Source organism: Haliotis rufescens, unplaced genomic scaffold (genome assembly GCF_023055435.1).
Source record: "Haliotis rufescens isolate VD_foot unplaced genomic scaffold, xgHalRufe1.0.p SCAF_1, whole genome shotgun sequence".
In the NCBI taxonomy this organism is placed as follows: Eukaryota; Metazoa; Mollusca; class Gastropoda; order Lepetellida; family Haliotidae; genus Haliotis; species Haliotis rufescens.
Genome location: NW_025963779.1, coordinates 71,981,441 through 72,002,148, shown reverse-complemented (window position 1 = coordinate 72,002,148; position 20,708 = coordinate 71,981,441). Strand labels below are relative to the sequence as shown.

The following is a 20,708-nucleotide window of genomic DNA, read 5'->3' as shown; positions in this document are numbered from 1 at the left end:
ACATGTATATAGGAATAAAAAAAAAAGGTGCAATACCGACATTTGTGGTTACAGCCTGGACATTTTAAAATATCATCCACCTAATTCAGGGAATGAAAAGTTTTATAAGGATTGTAAATGAAAAGTTCACATTTTACAATGTGTTTTAGTGGTATTCTTTAAGTAAACAAATATTAAACCAGGCCTATTTAATCATTTGTTTTAGAGACCCGCCAATGACTTTTAGCCTTTTTAAATAAAATATAGACTCTACATTAATTTCACTGTGGCTTTATTTTAATTCTCTAGTATGGTTCAAATATGGAAATAAAAAGTAAATGCAACAAGATGCCAAATTGTCAGTTTTTATATATGTTTAATTTATAATAATATTCAATCCGTCGCCCTTCTGCTATATCCTAGAACTTTTTGTTTTCGTTTCTTAATTTTGCGGCAAATAGCCTACTCCAATTCTTTTAGCGGATGAGCACTAAGAATTACCTCCCTTCCACAAGTTGGCGGTGGAAACAAGTTTTGCCGAGAGACAATATAGTGTATGCAGTGTATAGATCCTTTTTATCGGGCCTTTATCTATGTTGTGACGCGTTGTATTGTTGTATTGTCGTAATCACTGTAACAGTCTAAACAACTGCAGGTATTACTTTTCTCCATATTTTGAATGCACGGGTAATTTTGTCCTGTTTTCGATCATGACATTACTGTAATTACTGTGTCAAATCATGTATGCTATATCGTACCCAATGGGTGTTTCACAAGCTGGCATGTCACTTTGGCAATATTTCGTTTAGATATTGTTTGATTATAGATATTTACAATAATTAGAAAGCTAAGATACAAGCATAAGTGTTTTCTATGCATTCATTCGTTCCATCAACTCTCATTCATAGCACATGAAAATAATTAGTCCACATACTCCACATGCCGGAAAGCTTCATATATGAACATGAGTTCGAATCCCAGATTCGCTGCTTCTCTTGTACATTTTGTATAAAAAATATTTGATAATTCTGTTGAGGCATAACGATGATATAGAAAATAGAATTACTGGACGTTTTAGTTGTGACAAGTGTCAGTTCAGCAGCTACATGATATGCAGTCAATGAGCAGTGTACTTTCATATACTAAACATAGCTAGGTTGTCTAATAGTCAGTAAGCTTGTTTTTATTTCATATTTCAGAGTGAGAATGTCACAAAATCAGCCACATTTTGCTGTGGTAGAGCAGGCAATCAACACAGTAAAACAGATTCAGCAGTACATCAATGTTGGCATGGAAACTACAATAGATGTTGCCATGGATGTTGTAGAGAATGATAAAGGTAACCGTGATCAGGCCTCTCTGTGAGTAATGTGTGAAAAACACCATACAATTATCTCCATTTTTCTCATGTTCTTGCCGCGTATAGCTGCAAGATTGCTGACTGACTGACTCATGTTCTCATGTTATTTCTGAAATATTCTGTGTACAAAGTTAACTGTGCAAAAAACTTTGATTTGTGTGAAGCTATGAACTAATACGTGTGTTTCTGTCCATGGAAAAAAAATAAGCATATTTCTGTTATAACGCGACGACAGAGAATCAAAACAGTGGAAATAGAAATTTTGGGTCGACCAACTGTACCAAGTTATCGGCTTCATCTAAACAGCATGTGCCATATCATCACACTCACCGCTCAGTTATACAAATTACATTTTCTATTTTCTCTGGTATTGCACTCAATTTTTATAATCATTACAATTAATAAGAAATGCTTTTATCAATTTGTCGTTGGCAAACTTTCGTACACAATATTTCTACATTCGATTTACACATGCTTATCCTCAACACTATGTACTATGGATTTAACGATGTGTACAGGGTTATGCATTTCTGGAAAAATAGCTCAATTAGGTTTTATGATTGTAATTTGTGTAAGAAATGACAGGCATATTAAGCCATTACAGACCTGAACGTGCATCATCGTGTTTTTGAATTTTTCTTGACGCATGAATTTATCACGAGACACCACCTGCGTGTCTCTTCTAAAGATGAATTTGAGCAAGGTGATTTTATTGCATTTTTTAATAGTTCCTCACAAGAAACAGTTTTGTTCATCATTTTTGGAAAAATATTTCTTTCTTCTAATGAAAACGAGCAAAAGTAAAATGAGATGTGATCACGAGTGCCCTATAACGGAGAGTTGTGATAATTGGTCCTCGTCAATAACTTGTCGCTAGCCAGTATGTTATTTGTTGAATTGCACACCAAAGACCAAATAGCTGAAAACATTAATTGATGAAATCAGAATACAGGATAGTTTCGCTACTTTCGCACTATTTACTGCATCAATTATAGGGATGTGCGGTTTTTATCGGTGTACCAGTATATTGCAATACAAATTCATCACGATACGTTTTTGGCGTATCGGTTTTTCCCTCATTTTTCAAACTGTGACTGACATGTATATGCCATGATGTATAGTCTTACCTTATTAAATCAAAACAAAGACAAAACAAATGCTTCACACTCTTTATTTGATTGTAGATAAAAATAATAGTACAATTTATCAAAATTGGTTCATAATTTTGACCAAATTGTTAACATTGCAGCTTTCATATTAATATTTGTCAAAGGGATATGAAAAAAGCTTTTCTCTTGGTAGAAATTATTTCCCAATATATTGCAATAATATTGCAATATGTTTTTGAAATATTGCAATATATCGCAATACACTTTTTGATCCAATTCCCAACCCTAATCAATTATGAGATACCTAGCACTTGGAAAAGAATGCCTAAAAGGTAATTGGGAAGCTCTTACTGACACACCTTGCTTCAGATACAAAAATAAGATACATTATCATAACTATCAATGCAAAAAATCTTGAAGAAGGTTGTATATTTTGACTATCTAATAGTATCTAAATAAACATTTTCATGAACATTATGTAAGGGTACACTCCTAATTTCATTTGGTCTTTGACCAGCGGACTAGTGACTAGCAGTCTTTGACCAGCAGACTAGTGACTAGCACTCATTGACCAGCAGACTAGCGACTAGCAGTCTTTGACCAGCAGACTAGTGACTAGCATTCTTTGACCAGCAGACTCACTACTAGAAGTCTTTGACCAGCCGACTAGTGACCATGTCTGACTCTGCGTATTATCATGCTTTGTTTCTGTGAGAAAGTTGTGTTTGCCGTCCCCAGAGAACCAGAAGCAGGTGGACGAGCTGAAATCTGTGATGCTGGACTATGTGTGTATGGAGCGAGACCTGGAGCAGTTCTTGGCTGCTGTCGACCACACCAAGAATAAGGTCAGCACTCCTATCTTCTCATGCTTCAGACTGGCATAATAGTTGGTGAATGATGTAATAGGTAACTTGTAAACGAAGGTGCTAGATGCAGGAGTCTAAAGTAAAGTACTCATTATTGATGAGGAAATCCTCGATTATCCAGTGTAAGTTTCAATAACCTGCAACATGAGTTCTATAGATCTTTGTGTGTAGGCCCTGGAGAGTGGTGAGGTGAGCAGTCTGGAGCGGGACTTGGACCTGAAGCTGAAGGAACTGCAGGTCGAGAACAGGAAGTCAAACCTGAAGCAGCATGAGAAGTACACCGACCTGGAGCAGAAGATACAGGAGCTCAAGAACCCAGGTCCTAGAAAATCCCAGTCTTCTCATCACAACATCCCTGCAACCTCAGTTAACAACATCCTGCAACATTTCATGACAACATCCCTGCAACCTCTTATTACTAAATCCCGCAACATCTCATCCCACCACAACATTCACCAACATCGCATTAAGATATTCTATGCCTCATCACAACATCCAATAACACCTCATCACAACATCCCATAACACCACATCACAACATCCCACAACACCACATCACAACATCCCATAACACCTCATCACAACATCCCATAACACCTCATCACAACATCCCATTACACCTCATCACAACATCCCATAACACCATATCACAACATCCCATAACACCACATCACAACATCCCATAACACCACATCACAACATTCCATAACACCACATCACAACATCCCATAACACCACATCACAACATCCCATAACACCACATCACAACATCCCATAACACCACATCACAACATCCAACAACACCTCATCACAACATCCCATAACACCTCATCACAACATCCCATAACACCACATCACAACATCCCATAACACCACATCACAACATCCCATAACACCTCATCACAACATGCCATAACACCACATCACAACATCCCATAACACTTCCTCACAACATCCCATAACACCTAATCCCAACATCCCATAACACCTCATCACAACATCCCATAACACCTCATCCCAACATCCCATAACACCACATCACAACATCCCATAACACCACATCACAACATCCCATAACACCACATCACAACATCCCATAACACCACATCACAACATCCCATAACACCTCATCACAACATCCCATAACACCACATTACAACATCCCATAACACCACATCACAACATGCCATAACACCACATCACAACATCCAACAACACCTCATCACAACATCCCATAACACCTCATCACAACATCCCATAACACCACATCACAACATCCCATAACACCACATCACAACATCCCATAACACCTCATCACAACATGCAATAACACCACATCACAACATCCCATAACACTTCCTCACAACATCCCATAACACCTAATCCCAACATCCCATAACACCTCATCACAACATCCCATAACACCTCATCCCAACATCCCATAACACCACATCACAACATCCCATAACACCACATCACAACATCCCATAACACCACATCACAACATCCCACAACGCCACATCACAACATCCCACAACACCTCACCCGTAAAGATCCAGGTTTGAATAGGTCTTCAGCAATCCATGCTTGCCGTGAAAGGCGACTATGCTTGTCGTAAGAGGTGACTAACAGGATCAGGTGGTCAGGCTCGCTGACTTTGTTGATGCATGTCATCCATCCAAAATGCATGGATCGATGCTCATGATATCAATCACTGGATTGTCTGGTCCAGACTTGATTATTTACCGACCGCCGTCTTATAGCTGGAATATTGTTGAGTGTGTAAAACAACAAACCAAACCAAAACCAACACCAACAACACCTCATCACAACATCCCATGACACCACATCACAACATCCCATAACACTTCATCACAACATCCCATAACACTTCATCACAACATCAACCAACCAACATCATACATTTCAGAACATCTCACCACATTTCACAAGACATCAGAACACCCCACCACAACATCCCATTGCAACACCTCATCATATCTCATCACAAGGCCCTGCTGCAACACCTTATCCCAACATCCCACAACATATCCTCACAATATCTCATCTTAATATCACATATCAGCACCATACCCGTACTCATGGGTTTAATCAAAGTGGTAAATGCCTAAGACCTGTATTTAAACCTAGTCAGGAATGATGGTTGCTCTCAATGTGAGGCCATGGGTTTGCTATTGCTTGTTGCAGATGTTGCTGGTGAGCCACAGCTATCGATGCCGTCAACATCTGCTGAGGATGATGAGATCTGTATGACAGAGGAGACAGTCAACACCATGTGTCCCTACACACGGCAGGAAATGAAGTTCCCCATGCAGAACAAGCTGTGTAAACATAACTATGAGAAGGAGGCCATCCTTGAATACATCAGTCGCCGCGGCAAGAAGGCCAAGTAAGTTGTTGAGGAATAGGTCAGTTTCTGTGGCAAGAAGGCCAAGTAAGTTGTTGAGGAATAGGTCAGATTCCGTGGCAAGAAGGCCAAGTAAGTTGTCGAGGAATACATAAGTTGTCTTAACAAGAAGGCCAAGTAAGTTGTTGAGGAATAGGTCAGTTTCTGTGGCAAGGTCAAGTAAGTTGTCGAGGAATACATCAGTCACTGCGGCAAGAAGGCCAAGTAAGTTGTTGAGGAATACATAAGCTGTCTTAACAAGAGGGCCAAGTAAGTTGTTGAGGAATGGGTCAGTTTCTGTGGTAAAGTCAAGTAAGTTGTTGAGGAATACATCTGTCACCGCAACAAGAAGACCAAGTAGGTTGTTGAGGAATACATCAGTCACCGCGGCAAGAAGGCCAAGTAAGTTGTTGAGGAATACATAAGCTGTCTTAACAAGAAGGCCAAGTAAGTTGTTGAGGAATGGGTCAGTTTCTGTGGTAAGGTCAAGTAAGTTGTTGAGGAATACCTAAGTTGTCTAAACAAGAAGGCCAAGTAAGTTGTTGAGAAATAGGTCAGTTTCTGTGGCAAGGTCAAGTAAGTTGTCGAGGAATACCTAAGTTGTCTTTACAAGAAGGCCAATTAAGTTGTTGAGGAATAGGTCAGTTTCTGTGGCAAGGTCAAGTAAGTTGTTGAGGAATACCTAAGTTTTCTTAACAAGAAGGCCAAGTAAGTTGTTGAGGAATAGGTCAGGTGCCGCGTCAACAGGCCAAGAAAGATGTTTGGGGATACATCATTCACACTGGTATGAAGGCCAATTTTGTTGAGGGAGTTCACAACATTGCAAGTTTTCAAAGATGCTTGTTTATGGAAAGCAAGACAGGCAATGAAAGTTGGTAAAGCAGTGTCTTCAATCAAGGGAACTAGTGGGCTCCTTGAGGTTTGCTGCAATAATAATAGTAAGTATCAGTACACCACAAACCAACTCATTCCTGAGAGACCCCAGGACGTTAAGTTTTAATCTTCATATGTATTTGACTAGTGTTTTGGATGTTGCAGGTGCCCAGTGTCGGGGTGTGCCAACAATAAGCCCATAGAGCAGTCCGACCTCGAGGACCACAAGACGTTGAGGCGATACATTGAGCGGGCCAACAGACAGGCAGGGAAGAGGACGAAACACTAACACAACACGTGTTATGTTACTTGACACAAGACTGGTTGTAAATCTTGTGGAATGCGCTTCAAAATGTGCCCCATCTTCCTGAGGGAAGGGAGTTAACTGACTTTAAAAGTCCAGTTTTCATTCTTGTCAAACTAGGTTTGAATTCCAGGGCTCGATCGTAGCGCCACCATTGGTAATTATGAGTTATGTCCCTTCTAAGCCTCTCCTATAGACCAGTCAGATTCCACCTTTCGTATCACTTGCATTTGTTTAAAACAAAATGGCGGCGCCCATCAATAATCAAATTCTATATTGTGATAAAACAGGTCTTACGTCGCAAAGTGCATCAGATCTCGTGAGCACCTTGATCAAAAACATAAAAAGACTTGGAAAATATCTGTTGACGATTTGGCGGTGCACATGCTTTGCAAATTATGCAATTGACCAAAATCTGCACAACAGTTTACCAACCGGATTTTGATTTTGTTGCACAATTTTGATTGGACTATGCATAGACTTGTTAGGCCAGCCAAAATGTAACTCAATAATACCAGCCTTGTCCCGCAAGGGTGGAAACTGGACTATTATAGTCAGTTAACTTTCTTGCCTCGGGAAGGTAATGTGCCCACAATCATCCAGGCATTTTGACCATAGAATGCTATGTCAGTTGCCAGATTTACATTCCTCTGTAAAGTTTAATAAAAACTTTGAAACAATACAAATACTTCAAATACACGCAGATGATGTCCTGCTCAACAGCAGACTAACGTTTAGTCCGAGGAATAAACTTAATATATTTTAAAATAAACAATTATCGACAAAATAATAAGTAAAATCAAAATGGAACCCAGAACAAGGGTAAACTCCTAGAGCTGAGGACATCTAGACTTAAGTTGAATTCAATATAAATGTATTTTCTAGGGTGTGGGAATGTATTTTCTAGGGTGTGGGATGTATTTTCTAAGGTGTGGGAATGTATTTTCTAGGGTGTGGGAATGTATTTTCTAGGGTGTGGGAGACATTAAGAGTTGTAAGGTCATGTATCTGACTGACACAGTACGTTTCCCATTTCTGACATGAAGGTCAATGGTGGGAGAGCATTTATTTGATTTCTAGGGGGATGGGTGGAGGTAAATGAACAGTTTGTACAGAAGTATGCCGAAAATGAATAGTTTGTTGACAGTGGTGAAAAACACAAACTTTTGTGGAAAGGACCCAAAAGTCAAATGTTTTGTGTTAAAAGTGGAAATGAATAGATTGTTTAATGGAGCTCAGTTAAAAATTAGTTTGTTGGATATAGCTGTGAAAAAATAGATTGTTCTGAATAAGATCTCTCTTTTGGTCCCCCACCTCCATGGATTGATGCTCATGATGTCAATCACTGGATTCTCTTTTCCAGACTCGATTATTTTACAGACCGCCGTCATATAGCTGGAATATTGCTGAGTGCGGCGTTAAACAACAAACAAACAAACAAACTTCAGCTTGACGAACCACAATGTGTCACCTATTATATGTTTGAGGTACCAAGAAACATACACAGGTTAAACCAGGATTCGGGGCGGTCGGGTAGCCCAGCGGTTGAAGCGTTCGCTTGTCATCCCGAAGACCCGGGTTCGATTCCTGATATGCCATGCCATGATATTGCTAAAAGCAGCAGAAAACCATAATAACTAACTAACGAACGAACGAACGAAAGAACGAACGAACGATTCAACCCAGGATCGTAGGTTTCTTGCATGTATAAGGGAACTGCAATGGATTCCAGCGACTTAAATGTGTGGGCCAGCATTATGCTGTTTGTACTATGTTTGCTGTATCTTTTCTAACATGTTTGGCATTACATCTTTCAAAATTAAGTCTTAACAAAACCATTTGGTTCTGGAGCTATAACTCTGCACCCAGTTATCCCAAAGTTGTCATAGAAGGATGGGTGCAAATTTCTTGAAAACATATATCCTATACAGAATTTTTATTTTACTTCTTTTATTATGTGTGACGTTGCCCAAAGTGAACATGATCTACAGCATGTGATTGGCTTACAGCTAATCCCTTCTTCCTTGAACTTGTTTACATCCTGCTCTGTTATTTACTGAGAACCACAACCCATGACCTAAATGCAAATGCAAAGACATAATTGCATCCGTGATATGGACCACTTCAGCCTTTCAGTGTATTCACAAAAGAAACGACGTAACAAAAAGTTATGTAGCCCCCATATAAATCAGTCCAGGACCTTTTCAGAATTTCACCTTGACCTCTTTTGCAAATGTGACGCAGATGATGTATCCGGACTGATGCTAGCTTGCTTGTCCACGCCTTGATTTTACAATCTTCAAAAATATAGGAGAGAAAAAACAATCAGTGAACCCTTTTTCTCGGAGCCCTTATTTAATTGTTTGTTTGTTGTTTAACACCGCATTTTGATATCACTGCCATTTTATATGCAGTGTTCCACTTTAGGGGGATCCTGGGGTCATCTAGGTCCCATGTTTGCTGTCACAGTACTTGAATCATGGGTACTCAGTTGTTAACTTAAAACATTCGTGTTATGAGAAGGACCCTTGATCATGTTGATGCATAAGTTTGACATTCATAAACACGTGCAGCATACAACTATACAAGTTGTCCAATGACAAGTTTTGTTTGTTTGTTGGTTGTTTAACGCCACACTCAGCAATATTCCAGCTATATGACGGCGGTATGTAAATAATCGAGTCTGTACCAAACAATCCAGTAACTGACATCATGAGCATCGATCTACGCAATCGGGATATGATGACATGCATCAACAAAGTCAGCGAGCCTGACCACCCGATCCCGTTAGTCGCCTCGATAAGCATAGTCGCCTTTTAAAGCAAGCATGGATTGCGGAAGACCTATTCTACGCCTGATCTTCACGCGTCCCTTTTTGAATTAGATCACTTCCTTTGTAGCCAGCTGTCGATTGAGGCATGGCCCTTATTCCTTTCGTACACGTGAAGATAACGGACGGCTTACACTTACAGTTTAGCAAACGTTGTGGTATTCAAATGTAATGGGGTGGCCCAGTCGTCTAAGGCGCCGCGATTCACTGTGCAGAGTTGCGCCAGAAACCTACGATTGTGGGTTCGCCCCGATTATGTTGCTAGGTTTGTCAGCACCATACCCGTGCTCGCTCGCTCACTCACTCACTCAAATGTAATCGGGAGAAAGTACAGACCGGACCACGAACAGAAGTTAACGATGCTCACGAGTCCAAATTTACTACCCGGGTACCCAACCCCCTATTACCCGACCCTACCCGGGTACCCGCAATAGGTCTCAAGAGATATGTACAAAATGTCCGATTGGGAATAGTTTGACCGTAGGCCCTGGCAAAATGTATTTAGATACACGTTTTAAAAGATCTGGTCATGCATACACTGACGTTGACTGAAGTTTTACCTTTATTCAAACATATAAGTCGGGTGGAATGCGTGCATGGTCAGAAAGAAATGGGAACATTAGTGACTTGTAGTGTAACCATGGACTTCTAGATAATTCTTGTCTTTAAACAATATATCACACGACTAATCACGGGTAATGATTTATTATATTCAAGGACCAATGTTGTTTAACGTTTGTAACCTTGACATTGGTCCTTGAATATAATAAATCAACTGGTAACATTGAATTACAAGTTGTTACAGAGCTAGTAGGGCTGGGACGGGTAACTCGGGTACTCGGGTCGGGTGGGTTCTCAGTAGGACCCGGGTACCCACTACCCGGACCCGTGATTAGTCGTGTGATTTTGACATGTGATGAGTTGGTATGCGCGCTATTTCAAATGCACTGACAGTAAAGCTTATTTCCCTCCATGTTTATTTATTCACTTATTTGTTTCCATCAGTATACATCCAGTCTTTCGTCAAGGTTGGATTCTGCCCTCGCGAACAACAGTCCATCTGGTACAGTGCGTAGTACATGATGACAGATGTGATCTATTAAAACCCAACACATGATTGTCAACACCTAGAGAGTAAATTTTATTCGATAAACGTTCCGAAAAAAACCAGGGCAAAACACCAGAATGCGTGACAAAAGAGGCCAGTTACCTTCAACATTTTCAATATTAGGGTAATTTGTTGGGATGGGGGAGGCAGGGGATATGTCTCAAGACTTATGGAATTAAGCTTTTTATCCGACATTTAATTTTTGAACGATTCAGTGCGGAACAGTGAGAAATGGGGATCATTCGTGACGAATGAAATGGTTATATCACCGTTCGCTGGTTCTCGCGGTCACTCGGAAATACACGAAAACAGAATCGGGAGAGTGCCGGGAATCAGCGAAAACAACCGAATTTTTATTCGATGGTGTTATGTCCCTTTGTTTTATTCTCTTACAGCTCGTGACGTCACCGTTATATCCACATCATCTAAAACAGAAACAACATCACTCTTTTCTGTGGTTAGCTTTCATTTACTACTAAGTTTCGTCAACTGTTCAGTGTGGTCTGCTCAAAGTAGCTTCTCCAAATCAGGAACAATCTATGTTGGGTATGGTCTAAGTTGGAAATTGTCATGTGAGGAAATGTCCTACACTTAAAAAAAAGATGCAATCTTTTGGACACACCCATCAGAGGGTGGTACATACAGCAGGTTATATATTTAGGTGCATAAGAATTTGCTCTAAATAACCCGTATAAGTACTGATGTCAAGGTGCATGATATTTACAGCTGATTCTAAGGTTAATATGAGTGTATTCATACTTCCACGTGCGTACCATCAGAGGGTGGTATATACTGGGTATAAGGTTGATATGAGTGTATTCATACTTCCATGTACGTACCATCAGAGGGTGGTATATACTGGGTATAAGGTTGATATGAGTGTATCCATTGTTCGACATACGTACCATCAGAGGGTGGTATATACTGGGTATAAGGTTGATATGTGTGTATTCAAACTTCCATGTACGTACCATCAGAGGGTGGTATATGCTGGTTATAAGGTTGATATGGATGTATTCATACTTCCACGTACGTACCATCAGAGGGTGGTATATGCAGCTTGTTATAAGGTTGATATGTGTGTATCCATACTTCCACGTACGTACCATCAGAGGGTGGTATATACTGGGTATAAGGTTGATATGTGTGTATTCATACTTCCACGTACTTTCCATCAGAGGGTGGTATATACTGGTTATAAGGTTGATATGAGTGTATTCATAGTTCCACGTACGTACCATCAGAGGGTGGTATATACTGGTTATAAGGTTGATATGAGTGTAGTTATAGTTCCACGTGCGTAGAATTAGAGGATGGTATATACTGGTTATAAGGGTGATATTTGTGTATTCATACTTCCACGTACGTACCATCAGAGGGTGGTATATACTGGTTATAAGGTTGATATGAGTGTAGTAATAGTTCCACGTGCGTAGAATTAGAGGATGGTATATACTGGTTATAAGGTTGATATTTGTGTATTCATAGTTCCACGTACGTACCATCAGAGGGTGGTATATACTGGTTATAAGGTTGATATGAGTGTAGTTATAGTTCCACGTGCGTAGAATTAGAGGATGGTATATACTGGTTATAAGGTTGATATTTGTGTATTCATAGTTCCACGTACGTACCATCAGAGGGTGGTATATACTGGTTATAAGGTTGATATGAGTGTAGTAATAGTTCCACGTGCGTAGAATTAGAGGATGGTATATACTGGTTATAAGGTTGATATTTGTGTATTCATAGTTCCACGTACGTACCATCAGAGGGCGTGAAATGCAGCTGGTTATAAGGTAGGTCGGTGGTGTAATGTATAGGCTAAAGAAATGGTTTAAATGTTGCCTTTAGAGGCCTGTAAATGGAGTCTAGGCAATGCAAGGTAATGAGTGAAAGAGAAGCCCTGCTATCAGCCCTCTCATTGTATGCAACCATCTTCATAAGTCGACTCTTCAACAGTAGGACAAGCAGGGGACGCTTGGAACTTACTGTGACCCGTATGAAGGATATTTTGTACCTTTACTTGCTTTTCAGCTTAAGTTTGATTTTTGTGCTTATTCAACTCTTTGTACAATACCGTGGGAGAGACCAATTGGTCCCATATCCGTCGTCGGCCATCTGGGTACTGACCGATATTTTGGACAATATCCAATCATGAAAAGTCTTTTTATCCGTGAAGATCCGGAATAGAATAGGTCTTCAGCAACCCATGCTTGTGGTAAGAGACGACTAACGGGATCGGATTGGTTGATGCATGTCATATCCCAATTGCGTAGATCGATGCTCATGATGTCAATCACTGGATTGTCTGGTCAAGACTCGATTTTTTACAGACCGCTGTCAAATAGCTGGAATATTTTTGGTTTGGTTTGGTTTGTTTTTTAACGCCGCACTCAGCAATATTCCAGCTATATGACGACGGTCTGTAAATAATCGAGTCTGGACCAGACAATCCAGTGATTAATATCATGAGCATCGATCCACGCAATTGGGATCGATGACATGTATTAACCAAGTCAGCGAGCCTGACCACCCGATCCGGTTAGTCGCCTTTTACGACAAGCATAGTCGCCTTTCACGGCAAGCATGGGTTGCTGAAGACCTATTCTACCCCGGAATAGCTGGAATATTGCTGAGTGCGGCGTTAAACAACAAATGAACAAACAAAGAAACAAATTAAAAGTCATCCGATTTAACTCAAATCAAAACCTCCAAAAACGCTATTGTATCGAAATTCTTGAAAATAATGGCTTGAGTGGCGATTCAAACATGATGTTTTGAAATGAGTAAATATAAAACATCAACGGCAGAGAATAACCAACCAGTCTCGATTATCCGCCGAAGTGGATTCCATTTGGCTTAAAGGCGTAATAGCTGGGAAAACTATGCGAATGGATCGCTGAAAATCCGTGAAGATCCGGGGTAGAACAGGTCTTCAGAAACCCATGCTTGTCGTAAAAGGCGACTATGCTTGTCGCAAGAGGTGACTAACGGGATCGGGTGGTCAAGCTGGCTGACTTGGTTGATCCCAATTGGGTGGGTCGATGCTCATGATGTCAATCACTGGAATATCTGGTCCAAACTCGATTTTTTACAGACCGCCGTCATATAACTGGAATATATATTGCTCAGTGCGGCGTTAAACAAAAAAACAACAACAGTGAAGACACCAGGTGTTCACGCTTTCATGGAGCAATGAATCCCACTATTGTTGCCCTACCTTTCTTTGGCTGGAGCCATGCTAAAAGCAGGTTTAAGGTCACACTCACTCCATAGAAGCAATTTACTCAACATTGAACGGTGCATAATTCATTAACCCCTACCAACCACGACCGCATGCATGGCGTTAAGAAATCACTGGCCAGTACACTACCGGAAATAATCATTCCGAAAATAAACAAAGATATCATAGCGCTGCCACTGTCGTGACTCACTGAACTATAATGAGAAATATATTGAAAAGTTGGAAGTTGAAATGAATCAGCTGTGAAGCTTCTTAGAGCAAGGGCGTTACGGGCCGTGATCTCATATACTGGAGACTAACGACACGGAACTAGTTTCGATGGTTATGATGACAGAGATCCAGATAAGCTGCGTATCTGCGTAAAATACGCATAAGAATTGCAGAAATACGCAGTAAAATAATATCCAAGCGTATCAAATACGCAACGAACATTACAGATACGCTACAAAAATAAAACTTGTGCGTATATTCAAAATATTGTGAAGTAACCCTGCGTATTCGATTGGCAAATCAGCAACTTATTTTGAAATTATAAACGGGCATTCCGTCAACCTTGCCAAACTCCACGATGACAGTTACATCATGATCATTTGCCATTACACTTTCTTGTGGAAGTATCGTGGTATTTATGAGTCCTATAAAGCTCTCGAACCCACACAACACCAGTTTGCAGGGACTAGATGAATAGTGTTTTTTTAAATATTTAACTTAATACCCACATGTGTAAAAACTAGTGGGTAACAGAAATTTGAATACCCAGATAGAATAGCTGATACGCAGTAATTTTAAAATGCATGGGTAAAATACCCACAACACCAAAAGCTTATCTGGAGCTCTGGATGACCTAGAATTTTTAACTGATGGAGTTCAATAGCGTCACGAAATATATTCGCCCCCAGAATAAAGTCTCCCCCCGGCGAATTTATACCGGTACAGTTCCGCCCCTCTCGAAATAAACTCTCCCCCACCCTACGAAATAAAGTCTCCCCCCAGAATATTTCCTCCCCCGGTCGTTTTATAAATACTTGCCATGCAGTTCAATAGTTGATGTTATTTTGGGTTAGGTAATGTTGTAATCTATTTTTAGCCATTGATTCCATTACTTTGCATAAGTTTGAAGTTGAGATTTTGGTCGATATGAGTTAGCTTGATTAGCTAGTTTATTAGGTTTAGGGATTGGTATGACTAGGGCCTGTTTCCAGGGAGTAGGATATAGTTTTAGGTTGTTTTTTTTAATTATTTGTTCAGAAGTTAGGTCTAATCCTGGGGCTGTGCCCTTTTTCCTGTTTTGGATTACGTAGAGGAGCTCCTCCATTTTGTAGGGTTGGTTTATTTCTAGATTGTTATTGTTTGGTTCTTTTGTGGGTTTGTTTTTTGTTTTAAGTTTATCTTGGAATTTTTGGCTGAAGTTGGTGCTACTGCTAACGGCCGAAAAGTGGTTGGCGAGATTATTTGCTTTTTGGGCGGGGTTGGTTGAGTTGTTAATGTTAGTTTTTTATGTCGTTTTAAGCCTCTAATGGCGTGGATTTTGCGCCAGACCGTTCTGGCATCTGTACGGTTATTTATACATTCGCAGAATTTTTTCCAGTCTCTACTTTTGGCTATTTGGACTAGTTTTTGAACCTGGTGGTTTAGTTCGTGGGCTAAGTTTAGATGTGTGTAGTCGCGTTTTGCTTTATTGAAGGCTGATTTACGTTTTCGTCTAGTCTGTTCTATTTCCTCATTCCACCATGGTACCGTGGGTTTGCCTGATGTTTTGAAGGGGATGGAGGTTTTGGCTGCCTTTATTATATATTAGTCTGTTAGGTTTTTACAATAGGTTTCTGGGTCATTATTTTCTATTTCGTTTAAGTTAGCTTCGTTGCAGATATCTTGGGATTGGTCCCAGTTAGCTTATTGTAATAGAATTTTGGTTCTTGGTTTTCTGTTTGGATTGGTACGTTTGTATTTACTATGGTTATGTTTATCGGGAAGTGGTCACTACCTAGCGGGACGTCGTGCACTTCCCATTGAGTACTTTGAGATAGATCTGCGGTGCATATGGTTAGGTCGATAGCCGACATTTTTTGGTTTATCTTATCGTAACTCGTGGGTTGGTTGTTATTTAGGAGTACTAGGTCGTTTGTTTCTATCCATTCGGAGATTAATTTGCAATGATTATCTATTTTATCATCTATGCTCCATGTAGGATGGTGAGCATTAAGTTTCCTAGGAATATAGTAGATTTATCGCTTATTTGAAGTAGTTTGTTTAGATCCTCAGGTTGGACAAAACTCTGTATATATTCAAACGGCGCACCTCAAGTCAAACCGCTATGCAAGGTTTTTTTCCAAGATATTAGGCCTTATTCTGTAAAATTACCCTTGGCTCGGGTAGAACCGCTGGGCTAACCACGCGGATCAAGATAATCGAGCACTGTTCGATTTTTTTTTTAGCCGAACGGTCCTAACCGCGCCAATGGAAATACTACATCGTCATCATAAATGAACTGTTTCGATTTGTCGCGGTTTTACCAAACGCTAGCCCCTAGCGGTTTGCAGTTGGTGAAACCGCGCCAAACCGCGCACTATGGAAACAAAGTCGCCGAACTTTTGAGCATACTCTTTGTATAGCATTTCAAAAGCCTGGGTTGTTTGCATTAAAATCAAAACAAAGGAATCTGTAATTAAAATGTGTAAGGTGAAAAAGCTTTTACATAAAAGAGCAAAATACATGGGGGAGAGTAAATATATAATTCTATATAACTTTTCTTGAATGGAGCACATTTGAAAAAAAAGATAATCCAAGAATATTCGATATTACCGTGTATAAAGAATTTATATCAGTCATATATTTCTAACTTAGATCACCCGTATGTAGCCCAGGTAAAGCATGCACATCGGGGAACATTGTAATGTTGGTACAGTTTATCGTGTCTTCTTGCTTTAGTATTACACATTGGCTTTTCATATTCCTCAAGGTTTGAATGTTTATTTGTTTAATAAAAAAATGTATTTTTTACTTATTTTTTTCTCTCCTTTATTTGTTCTGGGTTATATAAGTTGTATATAACGTATGAATCCCTTCTCAGATTACTTTATCTCATTTCTATATGACGTGCTATTTTACTTCTCTGTGTTTTTCTTGTTTTCTCTTCAGTATGAGGTTATACTGTATCATTTTTACTATTTTGATGGTTGTGGTCATCAGTTATGCAAATCAGTTTCGGTGTGTCTTTTTAACAAGGTGTTCTTCATTAAGATTCACGGCCAGCCCGATTGTAACAATTACATGTACACTTTGCTTTGACGATGCCGGTTGATGTTATTCAATACAGGCTGGGGTGGGTTTTTTTAAAATCTATTCTACATGCTTATCATTTCGGGAAGATGATACACATTTCTCTATATTTTGGGTTACTTTGCTTATCTAATTTCCGATTATCATTCTTAGTTTTACTTTTTCTCTTCGGCTGCGGTGATATCCATCCGAATCCAGGACCTTTGCATAGTCCAGATTTAAAGATTATATATCTAAACGTACGCAGTCTTAAAGACAAAGTAGATTTTATCAGTGCTGAATTAGATAGTTATGATGTTGTATGTTTAACAGAAACCTGCTTGCACCATGATATTCTAGCCACTGATATTACACTGATACCATTTTCAAATCGTAGCCTGTATTAAGGAATATATTTTAGATCTTAAATCAGAGTATAACGGACAGCCTGAGCTGGAGGCGCGCGTGGATATGTTGACAGTTTTTACGTAGTTAGTGGTAAAACCGAATGTTTGCGAGGATTAATAAGATTTCTGAATTCTGTTACAACAGTAACCGTACATGTATTTGTTACATTAAGTCATTTCATTCAAATTTGTTTGGTATGATTATGTCTTATAATTATTTTAGGATGGAAGGTACAGTTACCAAATAAAATATGCTGAAATATCAATTCATTATGACCATATTTCATAATCTATTTTTTAAAGTAACCCTCCTTACATTAAAGATAACTATTTAAAGAATATAGTACTGAAAGACATTGCAACAAACCGAATAATCAGGGGGGAGACTTTATACTGAGGGGGGGCGCGAAACATATCCGCCCGGGGGAGATTTTATTTCAGAACAGATTCTCCGGGGGAGAATCTGTACCGGTATAAACTCTCCGGGGGGAGAATTTGTACGGGGGAGAGTTTATACCGGGACACCGGAACTTTATATAGCTGAGGTGAAATTGGTGTTTAACGTCGCGTTTAAGATCACTGCACTATTACAGCGATAGCGATATTGAGATATCAGTTTAGTGATAATGTTATATCGGGTACTTCAAATACCGAAATGGAAATAATATTAGTATTACGCGATACATATGGACTGATGCAGGGAAACACATATCTACTGACAATTCTAACTCTGATCATGCTCCTGCAATTATTCAGCAATTTCCTGGACTGGTAAATGAACATGTAAGTGCTGCTGCTGAGAAATTAATGGAGTTCCATTTGCTGAATCGCATTTTGAAAGATTGATAAATCAAGAAAATATAAATTAAATGCATTTTTAAAGAAACTGCCTATGGAGGGAACCGAATGCAGGGAAATAAAAAGAACCGGGTCAAAATACAAATTCTTACATCTTCTACGTAAATCAAGGAATGACCAAAATCTTAATCTTTACCATGAAGCCAAAATACATTTTAGGAAGAAATGTCGGTAAAAGGAAGAATTATTTAACCAAAGTGCTATTGAGAACGTAAACTTGACTATTACCTGGAGAGACTGGATTTTGGAAAAGTATCAAGTCGCTACTGCAGAGTAAGAGTAAATGGGTATTTCACCTTAAACACGGACAGCATATTTGAAGGACTTGTTAAATTCTGAAACTAGACAAAATAATGAATTGATATTGTATGAACTGTGATCAATGTCTACTTAGTTGTCCCCAACAGATGTGTCTGGACAGCGCAGATGAACGCAATGGCCGAACAATCGCACCCAAAAGTGGGAGAGATATGACAATCGGTATTTGGAGAAAAGGTACAGATTATCGACGAAGAAATTGTGAGCATATGCAGGAAATACCAAATTTAACACCCCCTGCTAATAAATTGGACTTGTCCGACATTGCCGCGGTCGGATTCTGTTCAGGGAATCATCGTTATTTAAATACGGGTAAATATTTTAAAGCGTGTACGTTTTACTAACATCCTTAAAGAGGCTGTTCGTAATGTTGACATCTCATATAAGAAATAAACGACTCATTGTAGATGATTATCGTACAATAAAACACTGCAGGAAGAAAAAAACATTCTTAAATCAAATATTGTTGTTTTCCGAAAGGACGGGTCCTAAAATAAATGTGAGAAATGGTTTCAAAATGAAAAAGAGATAACAGTTACTTCGCACTGTAAGGATTTAGGAGTTATATTTAAGACCAACGAAACGCTTGCTACGCAAGCAAGAAAAACATGTTTCCCTCTCTTCAATTTAACGAAGCATTATCCGAACATATCTCTAGAAACCGCTGTTACTATGTTTGATTTCAGAATTACACCGATTCTGTATAACGCTAGTGAAGTTTGGGGATACTCTTATAGAGAGTCTATTGAAAAGGTTCATAATGTATATTTCGAAACAAATTCTTAAAATAAGCAAATAATGCACAAATGCCGTTCTGTGCGGTGGCCCATAAGGGACACGGAGTCTGTTTTTCAATATTTTGATATTTCACTTACTGTTATCGTAACCTTTTGCAAATTAACACGATTTGTCTTACAAATATGTGATAAATCATGTGTGAAGAAGATATTGAATCGATGAAAAACGAAACGAAAATGTCAAAAACTAAAATGAAAATGTCAAAAACACAAAACGAAAATGTCAAAAACTAAAATGAAAATACAGAAAACTATTTCCACCGCGGTGATAATATTTACACCGCGGTGGAAATAGTTTTCTGTGTATTCATTTTCGTTTTTGACATTTTCGTTTTGTGTTTTTGACATTTTCATTTTAGTTTTTGACCTTTTCGTTTTGGTTTTTGACATTTCCATTTTAGTTTTTGACATTTTCACTTCACATTTCAGCGACTCAAAAGCTACTTAAAAGTACATTTTCTATGTTTTCGGATGTTTTTATACATGATTTATCACATATTTGTATGACAGATTGTGTTAATTTGCAAAAGGTTAAGATAAAAGTAAGTTAAACATCAAAATATTGAAAAACAGACTCCATGTCCCTTATGGGCCACCGTAGTTCTGGGAGAAGTGGCCAGGCATGATTTGTTTGCGCACTATTTTATTAAACGTATACGCTGTTGGTGTAGAATTAGTATGCACCCCAAAGGCATCCCCATGCTTGCTATACTATGCTGAAATCACATGATGATCACGATGGTATAGATTGGGTTTCTCGTGTTAGAACTGTATTGTTTTAGACCGGCTTTGTGGCGATATGAAACATTAATGTGTGTTTAAACAACGATGTACGGATATAGAAATGCAAAACTGTATCAGAAAATTGGTAATTCATCATTTCTGTCTCATTATAATTCCTATAAGTACGTGCTTACTCCAGAATTGTATCTTACATCACCTTTAATTGGAAAAGATTTGGCACATTCGCAAATTCGCATTTTTGCC

General features: G+C 39.0%; 1 protein-coding gene across 2 annotated transcripts; it reads left to right on the top strand.

Annotated features, from left to right (window-relative positions):
* Positions 1 to 469: 469 nt before the first annotated feature.
* On the top strand, positions 470 to 7,152 carry LOC124139712 (E3 SUMO-protein ligase NSE2-like). 2 transcript variants are annotated; one of them, XM_046506998.2, is made up of 6 exons: positions 470 to 634; positions 1,179 to 1,318; positions 3,187 to 3,293; positions 3,486 to 3,633; positions 5,523 to 5,724; positions 6,760 to 7,152. In XM_046506998.2, the coding sequence occupies exons 2-6, from the start codon at positions 1,186 to 1,188 to the stop codon at positions 6,881 to 6,883; spliced, it is 714 nt and encodes a 237-aa protein (XP_046362954.1). In that variant the 5' UTR covers positions 470 to 634; positions 1,179 to 1,185; the 3' UTR covers positions 6,884 to 7,152. The 2 variants fall into 2 exon arrangements, with proteins under 2 accessions (XP_046362954.1, XP_046362955.1); XM_046506999.2 differs by having other exon boundaries at positions 474 to 533.
* The last annotated feature ends 13,556 nt before the right edge of the window (positions 7,153 to 20,708 follow it).

Bases quoted from the DNA above. Each gene is read 5' to 3' on its own strand.
- LOC124139712 (XM_046506998.2), top strand. From the start codon at position 1,186: ATGTCACAAAATCAGCCACATTTTGCTGTGGTAGAGCAGGCAATCAAC. The intron at 1,319-3,186 runs GTAACCGTGATC...TGCCGTCCCCAG, and splicing joins TGTTGTAGAGAATGATAAAG to AGAACCAGAAGCAGGTGGAC. The intron at 3,294-3,485 runs GTCAGCACTCCT...CTTTGTGTGTAG, and splicing joins TCGACCACACCAAGAATAAG to GCCCTGGAGAGTGGTGAGGT.